The sequence below is a fragment of the Lampris incognitus genome, chromosome 12, assembly GCF_029633865.1.
Source record: "Lampris incognitus isolate fLamInc1 chromosome 12, fLamInc1.hap2, whole genome shotgun sequence".
Taxonomy (NCBI): domain Eukaryota; kingdom Metazoa; phylum Chordata; class Actinopteri; order Lampriformes; family Lampridae; genus Lampris; species Lampris incognitus.
Window position 1 is genome coordinate 48,809,352 of NC_079222.1, and position 17,943 is coordinate 48,827,294.

The window sequence follows — 17,943 nt, forward strand, 5'->3', positions numbered from 1 at the left end:
GTGTTTACCTGAGCTGTTTAATGTTGTTGCAACTCATGTCCATGAGCTTATAGCATCAGATATTACAGCTATCAGTTTCACGACCGACATATGGAGCTCAGACGTCAGCCTCACCAGTATGCTCAGTCTAACCGCACAGTGGATCGATACAGATTTCAAGCTGCAAAAGATTCTGCTCCATTCACAAGAGTTTAGAGGGTCACATACAGCAGCAGCCATTTCTGCTGCATTCGCCAATATGTTCGACACCTGGCATATCGACCGATCTAAAGTGCATGCCATAGTCAGTGACAATGCACTTTGTTGTAGTAGTCCTACAGAGAAAAATTTAAAAGGCACTTGACTTAAATGCACTTTGTGTTTTTATGAGAGAACATATTTAATTTTACAATCTTTCAGCAGGCCAGTCAGTTATAGGCCTGTAGATTATTATTTAATGTATACATGAGTGGGGTCAAGTTAAACATTTTGTTTTGAATTTTAATTTATATTGTGCATTGTTGGAATGTCAGTGCTAAATAAATATTTTCATACTTTTGTAATTGATTTATTGTTTGAATTGCAATGCCTTGATTTTAGTGAGGTTAGTACACAGTCGTAGCCATAAATGCATTGGTTCTAATAATTGACATAATCATTTCTTTCGGTGTTTCGGTTTTTGGCCTTGGTTTCCTCATTTTTGGTTTTCGGTTTCGGCCAAGAATTTTCATTTCGGTGCATCTCTTATATATATATATATATATATATATATATATATATATATATATATACACACCAGTGAGTCAAGTAAATTATTTACGAGACAGTACAAGCCTGTTTCATGCCTTTAGCAATCATCAGCTGTCAATTGACAGCTGATGATTGCTTATGATAATGAAAATAAACAGATGAATTTACTTCCGTTATCTTGTATTAGTACAGTAACAAATGGAAGAGATGAGTCAGCTGAATGGTCACATTTTCCAGCATTGCAAAGAACCAACAAGAAAAGAAACAAAGGTGTGCCTGTCGCAGCATCCTTGTTGTGAATTAACGTGGGCTTCAGCAAGACTTCAGCAATCACTTGATAGCATAAAAAGCTGCCCTCATTCACAAATAAATAATAAAGACTCCAACCCAAATCCTCCTGTTATGGGCAATGAGCACAGAATCCCTCAGACAAAAAAAAAAACAACATTTTGCTGTATATTAAAATCAAAAACAGTTTTGGTCCAAAAACAACATAGAATTTTGTACCAGCTGTTATACAAAACTAACACTTTCTGTAGAATATGTGGTAAAACATAAATAATGGAGAAAATACACACAATGAACTCATATTGCATGGAAGTGCAACATAGCAAACATGCTTAGCTGGTGATGCTGGAATGTGTAAGTTTTTGTGTAAGAACAGGAGTTGGTCTATATGCCCCGCTGTGCAGTAACTATATCCCCTGCATGTGAGACACGAGCTGCCAGTCATCAGTGATAAAGTGCCCAGTTACGGGGATGTAAGATTCTGCAGCAATGGCATGTTATTGCTGTCCTACCTGCTTTCCTCACTGATTCCATGACTTTGGTTTTGGTTTGGTTGTACAGTGTGGGTATCGCTGTGTCGGTGAAACAACATCGAGATGGGTTGTTGTAATTCAGCTCCAAAGTGTGGAGCATAGCGCGAAAGCTCTGGTTCTCAATAACTGAGTAGGGGCGCAAATCATTGGCGGTAAAAGTGCTCGACTTTATGATTTGCTTCGCCCTTTCTGAGTTGGGTGGAAGCTTTGACATCGCTTGTTCAGTTGTTCTCTAGTTGGCAGCAACTACAACCGGCTGTTTGTCCTCCAACTCCGGGTGGAAACGGGAAATATGGTTTCTCGAGTTTGTTGTGTTCCCAAAATATTTTATTTTAGTTAGACACAGCTTGCATACAGTGTGGCTGTAGAAGAAGCCAAAATGCTTCCATACGCTGGCTTTTAAGCCAGAGGGCGCGGGTCGGATTGTATCGAACTTCGGTTGCTCACGCTCAGCCATCCTCCCCAAAACTGAAGAAGAATCCTAACTTAGAACGTAAACATGACGCACATGTTTTACGTCCGTTACGTTTCACCACCCAACTGGTTCAGCGGCAGCCGTTAAGGAGCGTACAGCCCGGTCAAGAACTGAGCTTTAAGTTTCCGATTATTGAGTTTTCTGCATCGAGACATAATCTTTTATGAGAGAATCTCGATGCATCGAAGAATTTATTTCCCCCCCACCCCCCACCCCCACCCCTAATACATATAAGGCCACAGATATTAGGCCACGGAAACTGGAAACTCCTCACAATGCATGGAGGGTTCCAGCTGAAGTCCAGCAGCCTTAGACTGTACGATAAACGAAAAGATGGGGGGGCTGAATTTTAGTGAGTGTCAGAGCCTCTATCTAGGATAAGATAAGGAACATCCACAAGTACATCAGAAAGAGGGCCACCTGGGACGACCTGCTGAGTGAGTACCTCAGGCAGCAGAAGACATAGAGTGGGGAGGAAGAAGAGTGGGTATCATGGAAGACTAAGACCCTTCGTGGGATGTACCATCAACAGATAGAAGACGTGACTGATATCAAGATATATATATATATATATATATATACACACACACGGATGCAGGAAAAAAGTTTTAATACATAGCAGTACAAGCCTGTTTTGTGTGTCGCGCACTCATCAGCTGCTAATGTTTAGACATTATGACATGTCAGCATAAAATGACAGCAGCTAATGAGTGCGCGACGCACATACAGGCTTGTACTGCTATATATATATATATATATATATATATATATATACACACACACACACACACACAAAGCAGGGTGGATCGAGCATTGGTATAAAATAAAATAAAGATATAGCAGATGCTACATTTAGAACGCCTTGCAGCAGCATGTTCACATGTTCAGCTATTGCACAGGGTGCAGTTATTGCCCAGTTGTATTTTGCACGTAGTAGCAAGCGTACAGATGTATATTGCACTTGATTTAAGTAATAAAAATCTTATCTATAGCGGTACTGTCGAAGATATATGGGTTGTTTTCCTTAAATTATTACAGTGTGAAAAATTTTATATGAAAAATATAAAAATGGCAGTTAATGCCATTGCTTTAGCATCCACCTAGAACGCTGAGGTCAGTGTTGTGGCAGAATGAGGAGGATTTATACAGTTTTATGGCCACTGGCAGGAATGATTTCCTGTGGCTTTTTGTGGAGCGCCTTAGGGGGAGTTTGAGCTGTTACCCTCAGGTCGTCGGTTGAGGATGCCCTGTATGAGGACTGAGAGATACAAGGCTTCCTTTGTCCCCACTGCCATTCAGTTGTTAAATAGTAGGTAGTATTCATCTGTTGTCTGCAGATCGGTTGTTTCCGTGGTCTGTATATTTGAACTCCTTTGGTTCTCCTTGCCCACTATGTCCTGTTGTTTTTTGTTGTCCATGAGTGATGTGTCAATTCTGCCTTGGTGTTTGTATGTTTTGTTTTGTGTGAGAGTTTTATATATCCCGGTTGCAAAATAATTTCCATGTAAGGGACAATGAAGATACTTTGACTTTGACTTTTGCTGAAGGTGCTCTTGTGTTTGATCAACGTGTTGTGGAGGGGCTTGATGCGTTGTTCATGATAGTCAACAGTTTGGTCATTGTCCTCTTCTCTGACACCATTGCCAGAAGATGCAGATTTGCTCCCAGCACAGAGCTGGCCTTCTGACCAACTTGTTTCAGTCTGTTGGCACCTCCAGCCTTCACACCACTACCCCAACACACAACAGTGAAGAAGATGGCACTGGCCAGCACAGACTGGTATAACATATGTCTTATCATACTGCAGACGTTAAAGGACCTGAGTCTTCGCAAGAAGTAGCGTTGGCTCTGGCCCTCCCTGCAGACAATCTCAATGTTCCTGGCCCCCTCCAGCTCGTTGTCCATGTGAACTCCCAGGTATTTGTAAAGGCAAACCACCTCAGCATCTGTCTTAAGGATGGACACATGTCGTAGCGGGCCTGCTCCTTCGGAAGTCCACTAACATCTCTTTGTTTTGCTTGCATTCAACTGCATGTGGTTAATCTTGCACCAGTCCACAAATTTGTCCACAAGGCCCCTGTACTCTACCTCCTGGCCCACTTATACTCCCCAAAATAACAGAGTCATCTGAGAACTTCTGCAGGTGGCATGAATCAGAGTTGTATCTAAAGTCCGAGGTGTACAGGGTGAACAGGAATGGGGATGGCACCGGCCCCTATGGTGATCCCGTGTTGCTCATCACCATCTCAGACATTCAGTTCCTCGGTCTCACAAATTGCAGTCTGCTGGTAAGGTAGTCAGTAATCCAGGACACCAGCGGGGTATCTGTCTGCATCGCTCTGAGCGTTTCCCCCCAGCAGTAATGGCTGAGTGGTGTTGAAAGCACTGGATAAATCAAAGAACATGACTGTCAGTGTTTCCAGCCTTATCCAAGTACGATGTACTGCTGGTAGGCAAACTGAAGGGGGTCCAGTGTGGGGTTGACTAGGGGTCTGAGGTGGGAGAGATCCAACCTCTTCAAAGTCTTCATCATGTGGGATGTCAGCACCACCAGTCTGTAGTCATTTTGGGACACAGGGGTGCCCCTTCTTGAACACCAGGACCAGCCAGGACATCTTCCAGAGGGCATGGATCTTTTTCAGGCTCAGGCTCAGATTGAAGATGTGCTGAAAGACTGCATGTGAAAATTTACCTGTGAACACTCCAGACTAGAAATAATTACACAAAACACTGATGGTTGATAGTAAAAGACAATTAGTATTGTACAATATGAAGACAAGACAAGACGATTAGTATTGTACAATACGGAGAACACAAGCAGACCATCTCATGGGCCTCCTCCCTGTATTCTCACTGAAGAAAGGGGATCTTTTCCTTTATAATTTCTTTAATCAGACAAAGAAAGGTTTCCTCATTTGTCCATTATCCAAACTGCTTATCCTGCTCTCAGGGTCGTGGGGATGCTGGAGCCTATCCCAGCAGTCATTGGGCAGCAGACGGGGAGACACCCTGGACAGGCCACTACAGCCCCCCCCCCCCCCCCCCACACACACACACACACACACACACATTCACACCTAGGGACAATTTAGTACGGCCAAGTCACCTGACCTGGATGTCTTTGGACTGTGGGAGGAAACCGGAACACCCGGAGGAAACCCACGCAGACATGGGGAGAACATGCAAACTCCACACAGAGGATGACCAGGGGACAACTCCCAAGGCTGGACTACCCCGGGGCTTGAACCCAGGACCTTCTTGCTGTGAGGCAACCGTGCTCACCACTGCACCACCATGCCACTGCAATTTCAGCCAACTAATGAATATACATTTTCCACGCCCAATACTATATAGGTTGGACATCTTCTGGTCATCTCCAGTTAAGGGGGGCCACATAGCATAACTTGACACTGAGTTAAGCAGAACAAACAGACTTGGGGCCCTTTGGAGAGCTCCCTATATGATTTATGTCATGGCACCTCCTGGTAGTATCACATAACACGACATTGTAAGTTGATCAGAAGATAGGAAGAGAAAACGACTTCCCATCCCCCCATAACAGACATTCCTTAATCCTCTGTGAGTTCAGACAGAGTGTGGTACTAGATGATGCAACCACCTTTAAAGCAGATCTGACCAAAATGATAACACAGGCATAGAGAGACAAATACATAATGAATAAATAACTTCAGTGTTTCATGCTTATTTTCTTTCACAGGGGGAGGGAGAAACAGTCAACAGGGATGGGTGAGCAAGGGGCCATTGTGTTGAACCTATTGAAAAACCGGTTCAACTCGTTCACCCTGTCCATGTTGCCCCCTGTCACCTGGCAGTTTGATTGTCTATTGCCAGTGATATTCCTCATACCGCTCCACACCTCCCTCATGTTGTTTTGCTGCAGCCTGGACTCCCATCTTCCTCCTGTAGGTGTCTTTGCCCTCCCTTATTTTCACTTTGAGCATGCTCTGAGTGCTCTTAATCTACCCCCTGTCTCCTGACCTGAAGGCCCTCTTCTTCTCATTGAGTTGCGATTTGATGTCTTTTGCAATCCAAGGCTTGTTGTTTGGAAAATGGCGTACAATCCGAGATGGAACAACATTATACACACAGAAATTGATATAGTCTGTGATACAGTGTGTGAGCCTGTCTGCATCCTCCCCATGCTGCTCTCTGAGCACCTCCCAGTCCATAGCTTCGAAACAGCCCTGTAGAGCCTCATTAGCCTACTGTGACCATCTCCTGATTATACTAGTGGCTGCAGGCTGCTGCTGGACCAGGGGCCTATACTTGGAGCAGAGATGGACCAAGTTGTGAACAAATCTGCCGAGTGGGGGAAGGGGTGTGGTGCTGTATGCATACAGAAAGTCTAGTAAGTTATTGCCTCTGGTAGAGCAGTCCGCAAACTGTGTTAAGTTTGTCAGAGTGTTGGACAGGGTCACATGGTTGAAGTCACCAGAGACTGGGGTGCTGCGTCTGTAGCCTGGCTATCATGGCGTGGATGACGTCACACGCTATTGCGGTGTCGGCCGACAGTGGAATGAAAATAGTGAGCACAATGGCATGCAATACCTCTGGTAAATGACATAGATGCAGATCCAGCACTAAGAGTTCAATGTCTTGTGAACAAAGTCACTCCTTGATTTACTAAAACACATGAAACTGCACTCACCGTAATCCCTCTGACTCCTCACCAAAAGCTGGACCATCTCTCTCGGTGACCTCACGTTGCCCATGATGATAGAAGGAAGATACGGCTTGTATCGCCTTCTCTTTGTTCGTTGCTTAACTCCTGCTCTGCATCCATGATATTTCGTCCTTATTTCAACTGGAATCTCGTGCCTCACATGGGATACAGTAGCTGGCCACAAGGCCAACAGCTGTTCCCTTGTGTAAACAAAGAAAGAGTCAGCTTCGACTAGACAAGCCCTCGCAGAGGTTATTAATGAAAAGGCATGTCTCATCTCATCTCATCATCAGCCACTTCTCCGGGATTGGGTCGTGGTGGCAGCAAACTAATTAGGGCACTCCAGACGTCCCTCTCCCCAACAATGCCCTCCAACTCCTCCTGGGGGATCCCAAGGCGTTCCCAGGCCAGATTGGAAATGTAGTCCCTCCAGTGAGTTCTGGGTCTACCCCGGGGTCTCCTCCCAGTTGGACGTGCCCAGAAAACCCCCAAAGGAAGACGCCCAAGAGGCATCCTAATCAGATGCCCGAACCACCTCAACTGGCTCCTTTCAACGCGAAGGAACAGCGGCTCTACTCCGAGCTCCCTCTGGATGTCCGAGCTCCTTGGATCAGATGGCGGGTAAGGCTGCCGGACAGACCTGGCAAACCCAAACGTGTAGTGAGGGTGAACTGGGAATGTCTGTTGGAGGGCCTGTCCGTGAGGTCTTCAACTCCCACCTCTGGAAGACATTCTCGTATATCTCGTAGGCTGGGGACATGGCATCTGAGTGGGCCATGTTCAAAGCCTTTATTGCAGATGTGGCAGGTAGGAGCTGTGGTCATAAGGTCATCGATGCCTGTCGAGGTGGCAACCTAAGAACCCGGTGGTGGACACTGGTGGCGAGGGAAGCCGTCAGGCTGAAGAAGGAGGCCTTTTGGGCTTGGTTGGCCCAGGGGTCTTCTGAAGCAGCAGAGAGGTACTGGGAGGCCAGAAGAGCTGCGGCTTTGTTGGTCGTGGAAGCAAAACCTAAGGTGTGGGAGGAGTTCGACAAGGCTATGGAGGAGGATTTTCTGTTGGCCACAAGGGAGTTCTGGCAAACTATCTGGCGATTCAGGGAGGAGAAGCAGGGCTTGACTCAGGCGGTGTTTAGCCAGGGAGGGGAACTGCTGACCTGGACTGAGAATGTTGTTGGGTGGTGGAAAGAACACTTTGAGGAGCTCCTGAACCCGGCTAACACGTCTTCAGTGGAGGAGGTAGAGTCTGAAGACTCGGGGGAAACCCCACCCATATTCCTGGCAGAGGTCTCTGAGGTAATTAAGAAGCTCCTTGGTGGCAAGGCGCCGGGTGTGGATGAGCTTCGCCTTGAGGTGCTGAAGGCTCTAGACATTGTTGGGCTGTTTTGGCTGACACACCTCTTCAGTGTCGCGTAGAGTTTTGGGACAGTACCTGGGGAGTGGCAGACTGGGATGGTGGTTCCCATATTTAAAAAAGGGGACCAGAGGGTGTGCTCCAATTGTCAGGGCATCACACTGCTCAGCTTCACTGGGAAAGTCTACGGTAGGGTGCTGGAAAGGAGGCTCTGACCAATTGTTGAACCTCAGATCCAGGAGGAGCAATGCAGATTCCGTCCTGGCCGTGGAACAACGGACCAACTCTTTACCTTTGCAGTAGTGCTGAAGGAGGCATTGGAGTTTGACGAGCCCTTCTACATGTGTTTTGTGGACTTGGAGAAGGCTTACGACTGTGTACTCCGGGGCACTCTGTTGGGGGTGGGGGGGGGTGTACTGCGGTAGTATGGGTTACCAGGGCAGTTGCTACAAGCCATCTGGTCCTTGTATAACCAAAGTGAGAGCTGTGTCCGTATTCTCGGCACAAACACGTTTTTGGTAGGTGTTGGATTCCACTAAGGTTGTCCCTTGTCCCCCATTCTGTTTGTGATATTCATGGACAGGATCTCAAGGCGCAGCCAAGGTGAAGAGTGTGTCTGTTTTGGAAACCTCAGAATTGCATCTCTGTTCTTCGCAGATGATGTGGTTTTGTTGGCTTCATCAGAACGTGACCTCCAGCACACACTGGGGCTGCTTGCAGCTGAGTGTGAAATGGCCGGGATGAGCGTCAGTACCTCCAAGTCTGAGGCCATGGTTCTCTCCCGGAAAATGGTGGATTGCCCCCTCCGGGTTGGGGATGAGTTTAACACAGGCCTGGGGTGGGATATGGACACAGACCAGAATAAAGAATGAAAATTTCCACGGTGAATAAAATGGTTTACAGTCAGTGAAAAAGGTCTTTAAGTGAGGGCTGCATGATTTCTTCATCACTGTGACATCTGTACACCAACCTTAGTTTACGTAGAAGCATATGACGTCAACCTGTTTTTTCCCCAATAGCTTCGTTTCGCGATCCGCTCAGAAAAGTTGGAACTGCGGCAGATGAAGTGTACTGTCCGGTATATAATCATAAGCCAGGTTTTAGTGAGGCACAGGTCAGCAGCCTGGAAAAGTCAGATTTTGTTCTGTTTAGGAGTAGGAGTTCATCCATCTTGTTGGCCAGACAGCAGACATTTGCCAGGTGGATTGACAGGAACTCGGTTCGAAATCCCCACTGCCGTAGTTTGACAAGCACATTGGATTACCTCCCCCGTTGGTGTCTCCATTGAAGCCTGCACAGAGCCAGAAGCTCGGCAAGACTTTTGTTAAAACGTTCAGTTAAAGTCGGTAAAAAAAAGTATGTTCAGTTTGTCCAGTGGACAGTTGGAGGTTTAAACGTTCTTCCCTGCTGTATGTGATCAGTGAGTAGGTGCTGGAAACTAAATGAACAAAAGCACAAAAAGTAGAGAGTGCAGAACCGAGGCTACCATCCGTGGCGCCATCTTGATGATGACGAATTTACAGTACTGTGATTTACAGCAAAAGTAAAGATGATCAAGTGCAGTGTGGCAGTAAAAGTTGAATACATTTTTTTAAGAGCAACAGTGACATGATTCTTCTTCCAAGCTCTTGACTAATCATTGACCAGCAGCATTACTCTATAAGCTTTAAATGTGTTGATGTGCTACCACCTCTTAAAAAGAACAGAGTAGATTAGACATTAACTTTAAGGTGGTTTCTAAACCTTTTACAACTTAAGTTAAACATTTTAAGTCTGTTGTAAATATAAAGTAAATGCAATTATTTATTTTCCCTTATACAGGGAACTATGTGCTGAATTATCTGGCAACACGGCCAAAGCTAGCTGCCTTTGTGACCCAAGCTCTGATCCAGCTCTACGCCAGGATCACCAAGTTAGGCTGGTTTGACTGTCAGAAGGACAATTACATCTTCCGAAATGTTATTGCTGATGTTACACGCTTTCTACAGGTATGTGTGTTTTAATCCTTCAGTGTAAGTGTTTCCCATCGAGCCGGGGGTCTGTTTGAGACGTGTCTGTGTTTGAGACGGAGTAATGACAGAGTCTTCATTATATTTGGTTTGTTCACAGGATAGTGTGGAGCATTGTATTATAGGAGTCACCATTCTCTCCCAGCTAACCAATGAGATCAACCAGGTACTCTCATCCTTCTTTCTCTCGCCTTGTGTCTTCTGTGTAGTTTCTAGTATTTTAAACTTCTACTTTTTATCCATAGGCGGACACAACACACCCCCTGATCAAGCATAGAAAAATAGCCTCATCGTTCAGGGATTCTTCCCTTTTTGACATTTTCACCCTCTCCTGCAACTTGCTCAAACAGGTATGTTTGTTAAGGGATACGTCAAGGGAAACAAGTTTTAACATTAGGGAGATGAGGCGTCTGGGTAGCATGGTGGTCTATTCCGTTGCCTACCAACACGGGGATCGCCGGTTCGAAGCCCCGTGTTACCTCCGGCTTGGTCGGGCGTTCCTGCAGACACAGTTGGCCGTGTCTGTGGGTGGGAAGCCGGGTGTGGGTATGTGTCCTGGTCGCTGTACGAGCGCCTCCTCTAGTCGGTCGGGGCGCCTGTTCGGGGGGGGGGGAGCATGATCCTCCCACGCGCTACGTCCCCTTGTTGAAACTCCTCATTGTCAGGTGAAAAGAAGCGGCTGGTGACTCCACATGTATGGAGGCATGTGGTAGTCTGCAGCACTCCCTGGATCAGCAGAGGGGGTGGAGCAGCAACCGGGATGGCTCGGAGAGTGGGGTAATTGGCCAGATACAGTTGGGGAGAAAATGGGGGAAAATTAAAAAAAAAAAACATTAGGGAGATGAAAAATGCTTCAGGTTGACCAGTTGTTTTGAGCTGACAGTTTTGATACGTGTAACTGTTTTAATTATCTGTGTGTGTGTGTGTGTGTGTGTGTGTGTGTGTGTGTGTGTGTGTGTGTGTGTGTGTGTGTGTGTGTTTGTCATCGGTTGTTCTGTCTGATTCTTTAGGCATCAGGAAAAAACCTGAACCTTAACGATGAGTCTCAGCATGGCCTGCTAATGCAGTTGCTCAAGTTGAGCTACAACTGCCTAAACTATGACTTCATAGGAACTTCTACGGATGAATCGTCAGATGACCTTTGCACTGTACAGATCCCCACTTCCTGGAGATCAGGTAGCCGTCACAAAAGATACGGTGGCTAACGACGAGAAAGCTGGTCGTCAAAAAGAATGATCTGACACAAGCTCATTTTTTGTCTGCAGCCTGATCACTATTCAGTTTTGACGGTGGTTCTTTTCTTGTGCCCCACAGCGTTTCTCGATTCATCTACCCTACAGCTATTTTTCAATTTATACCATTCCATCCCGCCATCTCTTTCCCCGTTGGTAAGTAACGGAGGCACATCACTGTGAAGAGCTATGTAATGGTGAAGAGGGAGATTGACGTTTGTTTTGTGTGTCCCCCAGGTGTTGTCATGTCTTGTTCAAATAGCGTCAGTCCGGAGGTCACTTTTCAACAACGCGGAACGAGCAAAATTCCTTTCACACCTTGTGGACGGCGTTAAAAGGATACTAGCAAACCCTCAAGTAAGTACACACCCAAGTGTGTGTGTAGATGATATCTCTTTCATAACGAGAAGATTTTGACTGCACAAACTCGGTGTGACAACAGCCAAGCTAATTGTTTTTGACTTGTGTCCTATGCTCTGTAGTGTCTGCCAGACCCAAACAACTACCACGAATTCTGTCGTCTGCTGGCGAGGCTGAAGAGCAACTACCAACTGGGGGAGTTGGTCAAAGTAGAGAACTACCCTGAAGTCATACGCCTCATAGCCAACTTCACTGTCACCAGTCTGCAGGCGAGTGTGTGCAACCTAGTGTCCAGAAAGCAAACATTATTCAGGCGTACTTACTTACATATTTACTTATTTATTTACTAGCACGCCATCTTCATTAGGGCTTGGCATCAGAGATGAGTATAGCATAAGATTATTGTACCAGTTTCAGTTTGAGGTCAACAAAATGTTACTTGCAGTGTGGTTTCAGATTTTCTGCCACTTAATGGGGATTTTACTTGAGGAAATTAATCAAACATTGTCGGATTTATTCATTTGTTAATTACTAATTAATTAATTAATTTAGTAAGTTCGTGCCGCCATCTTCCCACACCGGTACTGGGTACTATCAAGATTATTTGCTGATGTGTAACTTGATATTGACATAATGTCCCTTATATTTCCCTCAGTGATACAGTGCTCATGCACATTTGGTAGATATAGTTGCCTTGTAAATTGAATCATTTTGAAAATGTGTGAAATTCATATTTTCTGTAATTTGAGTTGGCGGCTGTACCCGTTTTGTTTTCAAAAGAAGGGGGGTGCAATATCCTGAGGATATTTTGGTCTCGCCCAATTGACTACTGTTGATGACGTAGCAATGTGCAATGTAGGGTGAAAATAAAGATGGAAGTGCGAAGTGAACTGGTCTGAATATTCTGTTTATTTAGGAAAAAATTGTGACGATAGAACAGGAATATTACAGTTATGATACAACATGTTGTCCAGCTCTAACTACAAGATAGATGGGCATCCAGGTGGCGTGGCGGTCTATTCTGTTGCCTACCAACACGGGGATCTTTGGTTTCGAATCCCTGTGTTACCTCCAGCTTAGTCGGGCATCCCTACAGACACAATTGGCCATGTCTGTGGGAAGCCGGATGTGGGTGTGTGTCCTGATCGCTGCACTAGCGCCTCCTCTGGTCGGTTCTGTTCGGGGGGGGGGACTGGGGGAATAGCGTGATCCTCCCATGTGCTATGTCCCCCCGGTGAAACTGCTCACTGTCAGGTGAAAAGAAGCGGCTAGTGACTCCATATGCATCGAAGGAGGCATGTGGTAGTCTGCAGCCCTTCCTGGTTCGGCAGAGGGGGTGGAGCAGAGACCGGGATGACTCAGAAGAGTGGGGTAATTGGCCAAGTACCATTGGGGAGAAAAAACAAACAAACAAAATAGAACAAAAACTCTTAAGATAGATAAAAGCAATAGAATCCATCAAATACCATGTTTGTTTCCATGTAAATCTTCAGGATTGTTGCTTTAACTTCCCTGAGTAGTTCATGGTGGTGGTGGTGATGGTAGTTCGGTGAATCGGCTTTACTAAATTGTCCCTAGGTGGGAATGTGTGTGCCCTGTGATGGACTGGCGGCATGTCCAGGGTGTCTCCCCGCCAGCTGCCCAATGACTGCTGGGGTAGGCTCCAGCATCCCCGCAACCCTAATTAGGATAAGCGGTTCGGATAATGGATGGATGTCGGCTTTAAAGTACAAAAGAAAACTTTTTTTATGGAAATCAAACACGTGTAAGATTGTCTCTTTAGAGATGGTATAACTGAAGGAAAATTCCAACAATACTCACGTCTGTCTCGTTCATATTTTTCAGCATTGGGAGTTTGCTCCCAACAGTGTTCACTACCTGCTGAGCCTTTGGCAACGTCTGGCAGCATCCGTCCCTTACGTTAAAGCCACGGAGCCTCATCTGCTGGAGACGTACACCCCTGAAGTCACCAAGGCCTACATCACATCACGCCTGGAATCAGTCCATTTGATCCTCAGGTAACAAATCTACTCTACAAGGATAATATACTTTCTCTATCACTCACTCACTACTAGCATAGAAAAATGACATGCAATGAAATTGATTGCCCTCATCTAAATTCCTGTCCAGATTAGACCTGCTATCATTTAAACTATGTCAAATATTCTAATTCCTTATACATTATGTCAGTGCTTTTGGGGGCAGCTTTTTAGAAGACAATATTTTGGGGAATTGGGATAATGTGTTGTTACTTAACTGTCTATCCAAATGTTTGTGTGTTCAACAGAGACGGCTTAGAAGATCCTCTAGATGATGCTGGCTTGGTTCAACAGCAGTTAGACCAGTTGTCCACGATAGGGAGGTGTGAATATGAGAAGACGTGTGCTCTGTTGGTCCAACTGTTCGACCAGGCAGCTCAGACCTACCAGGAACTACTACAGTCCACCAACTCCAGTACTGCAGACATCACTGTACAGGAGGGTATGTGTTGTACACATTAACATCTCATTGGACGGATTGGCAAGAGGCGTTTGCTTTTTCATTTTCATTTTTAAATAGAAATAGTAATAAAGGTCTAGGCTTTAAAACAAAACATTTCTGAACATGTTATTTGTCTAACAGGTGGAAGTGCTCTTGGATTACGAGTGATATATTTAGCTCAATAGACCAATGTTTGAAGCACAGATACAAAACCATGTAAACGGGCATCCGGGTAGTGTAGCGGTCTATTCAGTTGCCTACCAACACCTCCGGCTTGGTCGGGTGTCCCTACAGACACAATTGACCATGTCTGTGGGTGGGAAGCCGGATGTGGGTATGTGTCCTGGTCGCTGCACTAACGCCTCCTCTGGTCAGTTGGGGCACCTGTGCGGGGGGGAGGGGGAACTGGAAGGAATAGCGTGAGCTTTGCACGTGCTGTGTCCCGCTGGTGAAACTCCTCACTGTCAGGTGAAAAGAAGCAGCTGGTGACTCCACATGTGAAAAGTGGAAAGTTTCTTCCATAACTGTGCCTGTGCCTTTTTCATTCGAGTCCATTGCCCTACAAATCAATGGACCAAAGCCTACTATACTAGCCACTGTTTATCGACCACCGAAGCCCAACAACGATTTCTTAAATGAACTTTCTGTTCTCCTAACCTTCTTATGTTCTTTGTCCCCTAATGTAATATTGCTGGGTGATTTTAATATATACATGGACAATGTCCACAATACACTCAAGGGATTTTACATCATGCCTGGAAAGTTTTGGATTACAGCAATATATTGATTTTCCTACGCACTCCAAAGGACACATAGTTGATCTGATTTGCTGCTCTGGTGTAACTCCTCTTAATTGCAATGCATGTGATTTGCCCGTTTCCGACCACAAGTTAGTGTCTTGCGATATTAACTTAACAGGATCCAAAACAAATTTTTCATGCTCCATCTCGTTCCGTAACATTAAGAATATTGATTTATATGCTCTTACTAGTGGAATTGATAACCTCCCCAGCAAAGATAATTTATCCACCCCAGATGAACTCGTCTCTCATTACAATGATGGCCTTTATAGTCTTTTAAACGATCTTTCTCCTTTAAAAACCCCATTTGTTTCCTTTACCCACTCTGCCCCTTGGTTTACACCTGCACTATGCCAGCTTAAAGCTAAAGGCCGTCGCCTGGAACCCCTTTACACGAAAACTGGCCTTGTTGTTCATAAAGACATGTATAACGACCACATACGTCATTATAAGGAGGCTCTGTCCACAGCTAAATCATCTTATTATGCAAATTTAATTAGATCAGGCGAAGGGAACACTAGAACCCTGTTTTCCATGGTAAACAATATTTTACGGCCACTGGACAGTCTTGCACCTTACCTGTGTTCAATTGCTCAATGTAATGCCTCCATGACCATTTTTAATGCCAAAATTGAAAATATTCATCAGTAATTAACCTTGTCGAACAATACTGCATACAGTTAATCTTATTCACCCTTCTATGTTCCCCTCTCTTCTTCACTATCTAGTTTTAAACTCCCAGCTGTTGCTGAAATATCTGATCTTATTCGCAAATCCAAATCATCTTCCTGTCAGTTAGCCCCTCTTCCTACTCATTTAGTAAAAGCATATCTACCTTCTCTATCCTCTTTAATAACTGATATCCTACATTCCTCCCTTACCTCTGGTGTTGTTCCCTCATCTCTCAAAACAGCTGCAATAACTTCAATACTCAAGAAACCTGGTGCAGACCCCAACAATTTGAATAATTTTCGCCCAATCTCAAATTTACCCTTCTTTCTAAAACACTTGAAAGAACAGTCGCATCTGAGGTACACGCTCACTTGACTAACAACAATCTGTTTGAACAATTCCAGTCTGGTTTTCGCTCCATGCACAGTACGGAGACAGTCTTGGTGAAAATCACTAATGATCTGTTGATGGCAGCTGACTCTGGGCTCTTAACCATACTTGTCCTCCTTGATCTGAGTGCAGCCTTTGATATCATCTCACATAACATCCTCCTAGAAAGGTTAGCTTCCATTGGAATAACTGGCACCCCCCTTGACTGGTTTAGATCATAACTCTCTGGCCGCACTCAGTTTGTTAAACTTAAAAGTTTGAGATCACAGTCCTTTCCTGTTACTACCGGTGTTCCCCAGGGCTCTGTATTGGAACCCCTCCAATTTGTTATTTACCTACTACTTCTTGGCCACATTTTCAGGGAATTTGACATTCAATTTCCCTGCTACACCGATGACACCCAGCTTTATCTATCCACCAAGCCTACCTCCACTCTTCTGCCCACTTCCCTTTCTGACTGTTTAGTAGAAATTCTGGTTTTCATACCACTTCCTCAAACTTATTAGTGATAAAACTGAGGTCCTCCTAGTTTGAACTAAATCTACTTTGGCCAGACCTGATAGTTTTTCTCTGATTATTGACAATTCTATAGTTCCTCCATTGCCTCAGGTTAAGAGCCTGGGTGTCATCCTGGACAGCACATTATCTTTTGAAGCTCACATCAACAATGTTACTCGGACTGCATACTTCTAGAAACGTAGGCAATATTAATCGTCTTCGCCCATCTCTTACACCTAACAGCACCGCCATACTCACCCACACCCTGGTTACATCCCATATTGACTACTGTAATCCTCTTGGACTCTTTGGTCTTCCCTGAAAGTGTCTTCATAAACTTCAATTGGTCCAGAATTCAGCTGCCCATATCATTACCAGAACTCCTTCCATAGATCATATCACTCCTGTTCTTCAGCAATTGGCTCCCTGTTAAATACTGTGTTGAATAAAGATCCTGCTCCTCACCTTTAAGGCCCTTAATAACGTAGCTCCTTCGTATGTTTCTGAACTTCGTCATATCCACACGCCCTCCCGAACTCAGACCCTCTTCTGCTCTCCAACTCACTACACCAACGGCCCGCTTGACTACCACGGAGACTACAGCCTTCAGTTGTTCTGCCACCTGCCTATGGAACTCTCTCCCACAAGACATTCACAACATTGACTCTCTTTCAGCCTTCACATCCCATCTCAAAACCCACCTTTTCAAACTGGCATATTCAGTCTGATACACGCTTCATTGAGTTTTGTGCAGATGATGATTTTATACTTATCTGTTGTATTACCTTTTTATTGTCTACCCTGTTTTGTTTTGATTTTATGCTGTCTGATACAGTGCTGCTTGTTTTTTACTGCGTTCTGTAAGGTGCCCTTGAGTGCTCTGAAAGGCGCCCACAAATAAAATGCTGTTATTATTATTATTATTATTATTATTATTATTATTATGCATTGGAGGAGGCATGTGGTAGTCTGCAGCCCACCTCGCATTGGCAGAGGGGGTGGAGCAGCGACTGGGACGGCTCGGAAGAGTGGGATAATTGGCTAAGTACAACTGGGGAGAAAAAAGGGAGAAAAAGCCGGAAAAAGAAAGAAAGTCGAGAATGCCTGTGATTATCAGATCCTTGTTTGTTGTCAAGTAGATTTTACTTAAGTGTCTTAATATCTTTAAGAAGAAAAACTTTTTTCTTTTCTCTTTTTTTTTTTTGCAGGTCGGTTAACATGGTTGGTGTATATAATCGGGGCAGTAATTGGGGGTCGAGTGTCGTTTGCCAGTACAGATGAGCAGGATGCCATGGATGGAGAACTAGTATGTCGGTAAGGATTAAAAGAATGTATGCTGAACGGCAAAGGTTCTGCAGATGTGCACACCTCCAAAACCTCAACAGCGCCAACTAGATCTGTGTTACCACCGCCCATTGGTGCAGCAGGGTAGGCTATCTGAG

The 17,943-nt window shown here is 45.0% G+C and overlaps 1 protein-coding gene across 2 annotated transcripts in view; it reads left to right on the forward strand.

The window, feature by feature from the left end:
* Positions 1-17,943, forward strand: part of xpo7 (exportin 7) — a 75,175-nt gene that overhangs the window by 34,993 nt on the left and 22,239 nt on the right. For both annotated transcript variants that reach the window (XM_056290296.1, XM_056290295.1), the window contains 10 exons: positions 9,881-10,047; positions 10,169-10,234; positions 10,314-10,418; positions 11,079-11,244; positions 11,383-11,456; positions 11,538-11,657; positions 11,783-11,929; positions 13,506-13,678; positions 13,948-14,141; positions 17,710-17,815. In XM_056290296.1, the coding sequence (XP_056146271.1) occupies positions 9,881-10,047; positions 10,169-10,234; positions 10,314-10,418; positions 11,079-11,244; positions 11,383-11,456; positions 11,538-11,657; positions 11,783-11,929; positions 13,506-13,678; positions 13,948-14,141; positions 17,710-17,815 (1,318 nt within the window). The remainder of the gene's footprint in view (positions 1-9,880; positions 10,048-10,168; positions 10,235-10,313; positions 10,419-11,078; positions 11,245-11,382; positions 11,457-11,537; positions 11,658-11,782; positions 11,930-13,505; positions 13,679-13,947; positions 14,142-17,709; positions 17,816-17,943) is intronic.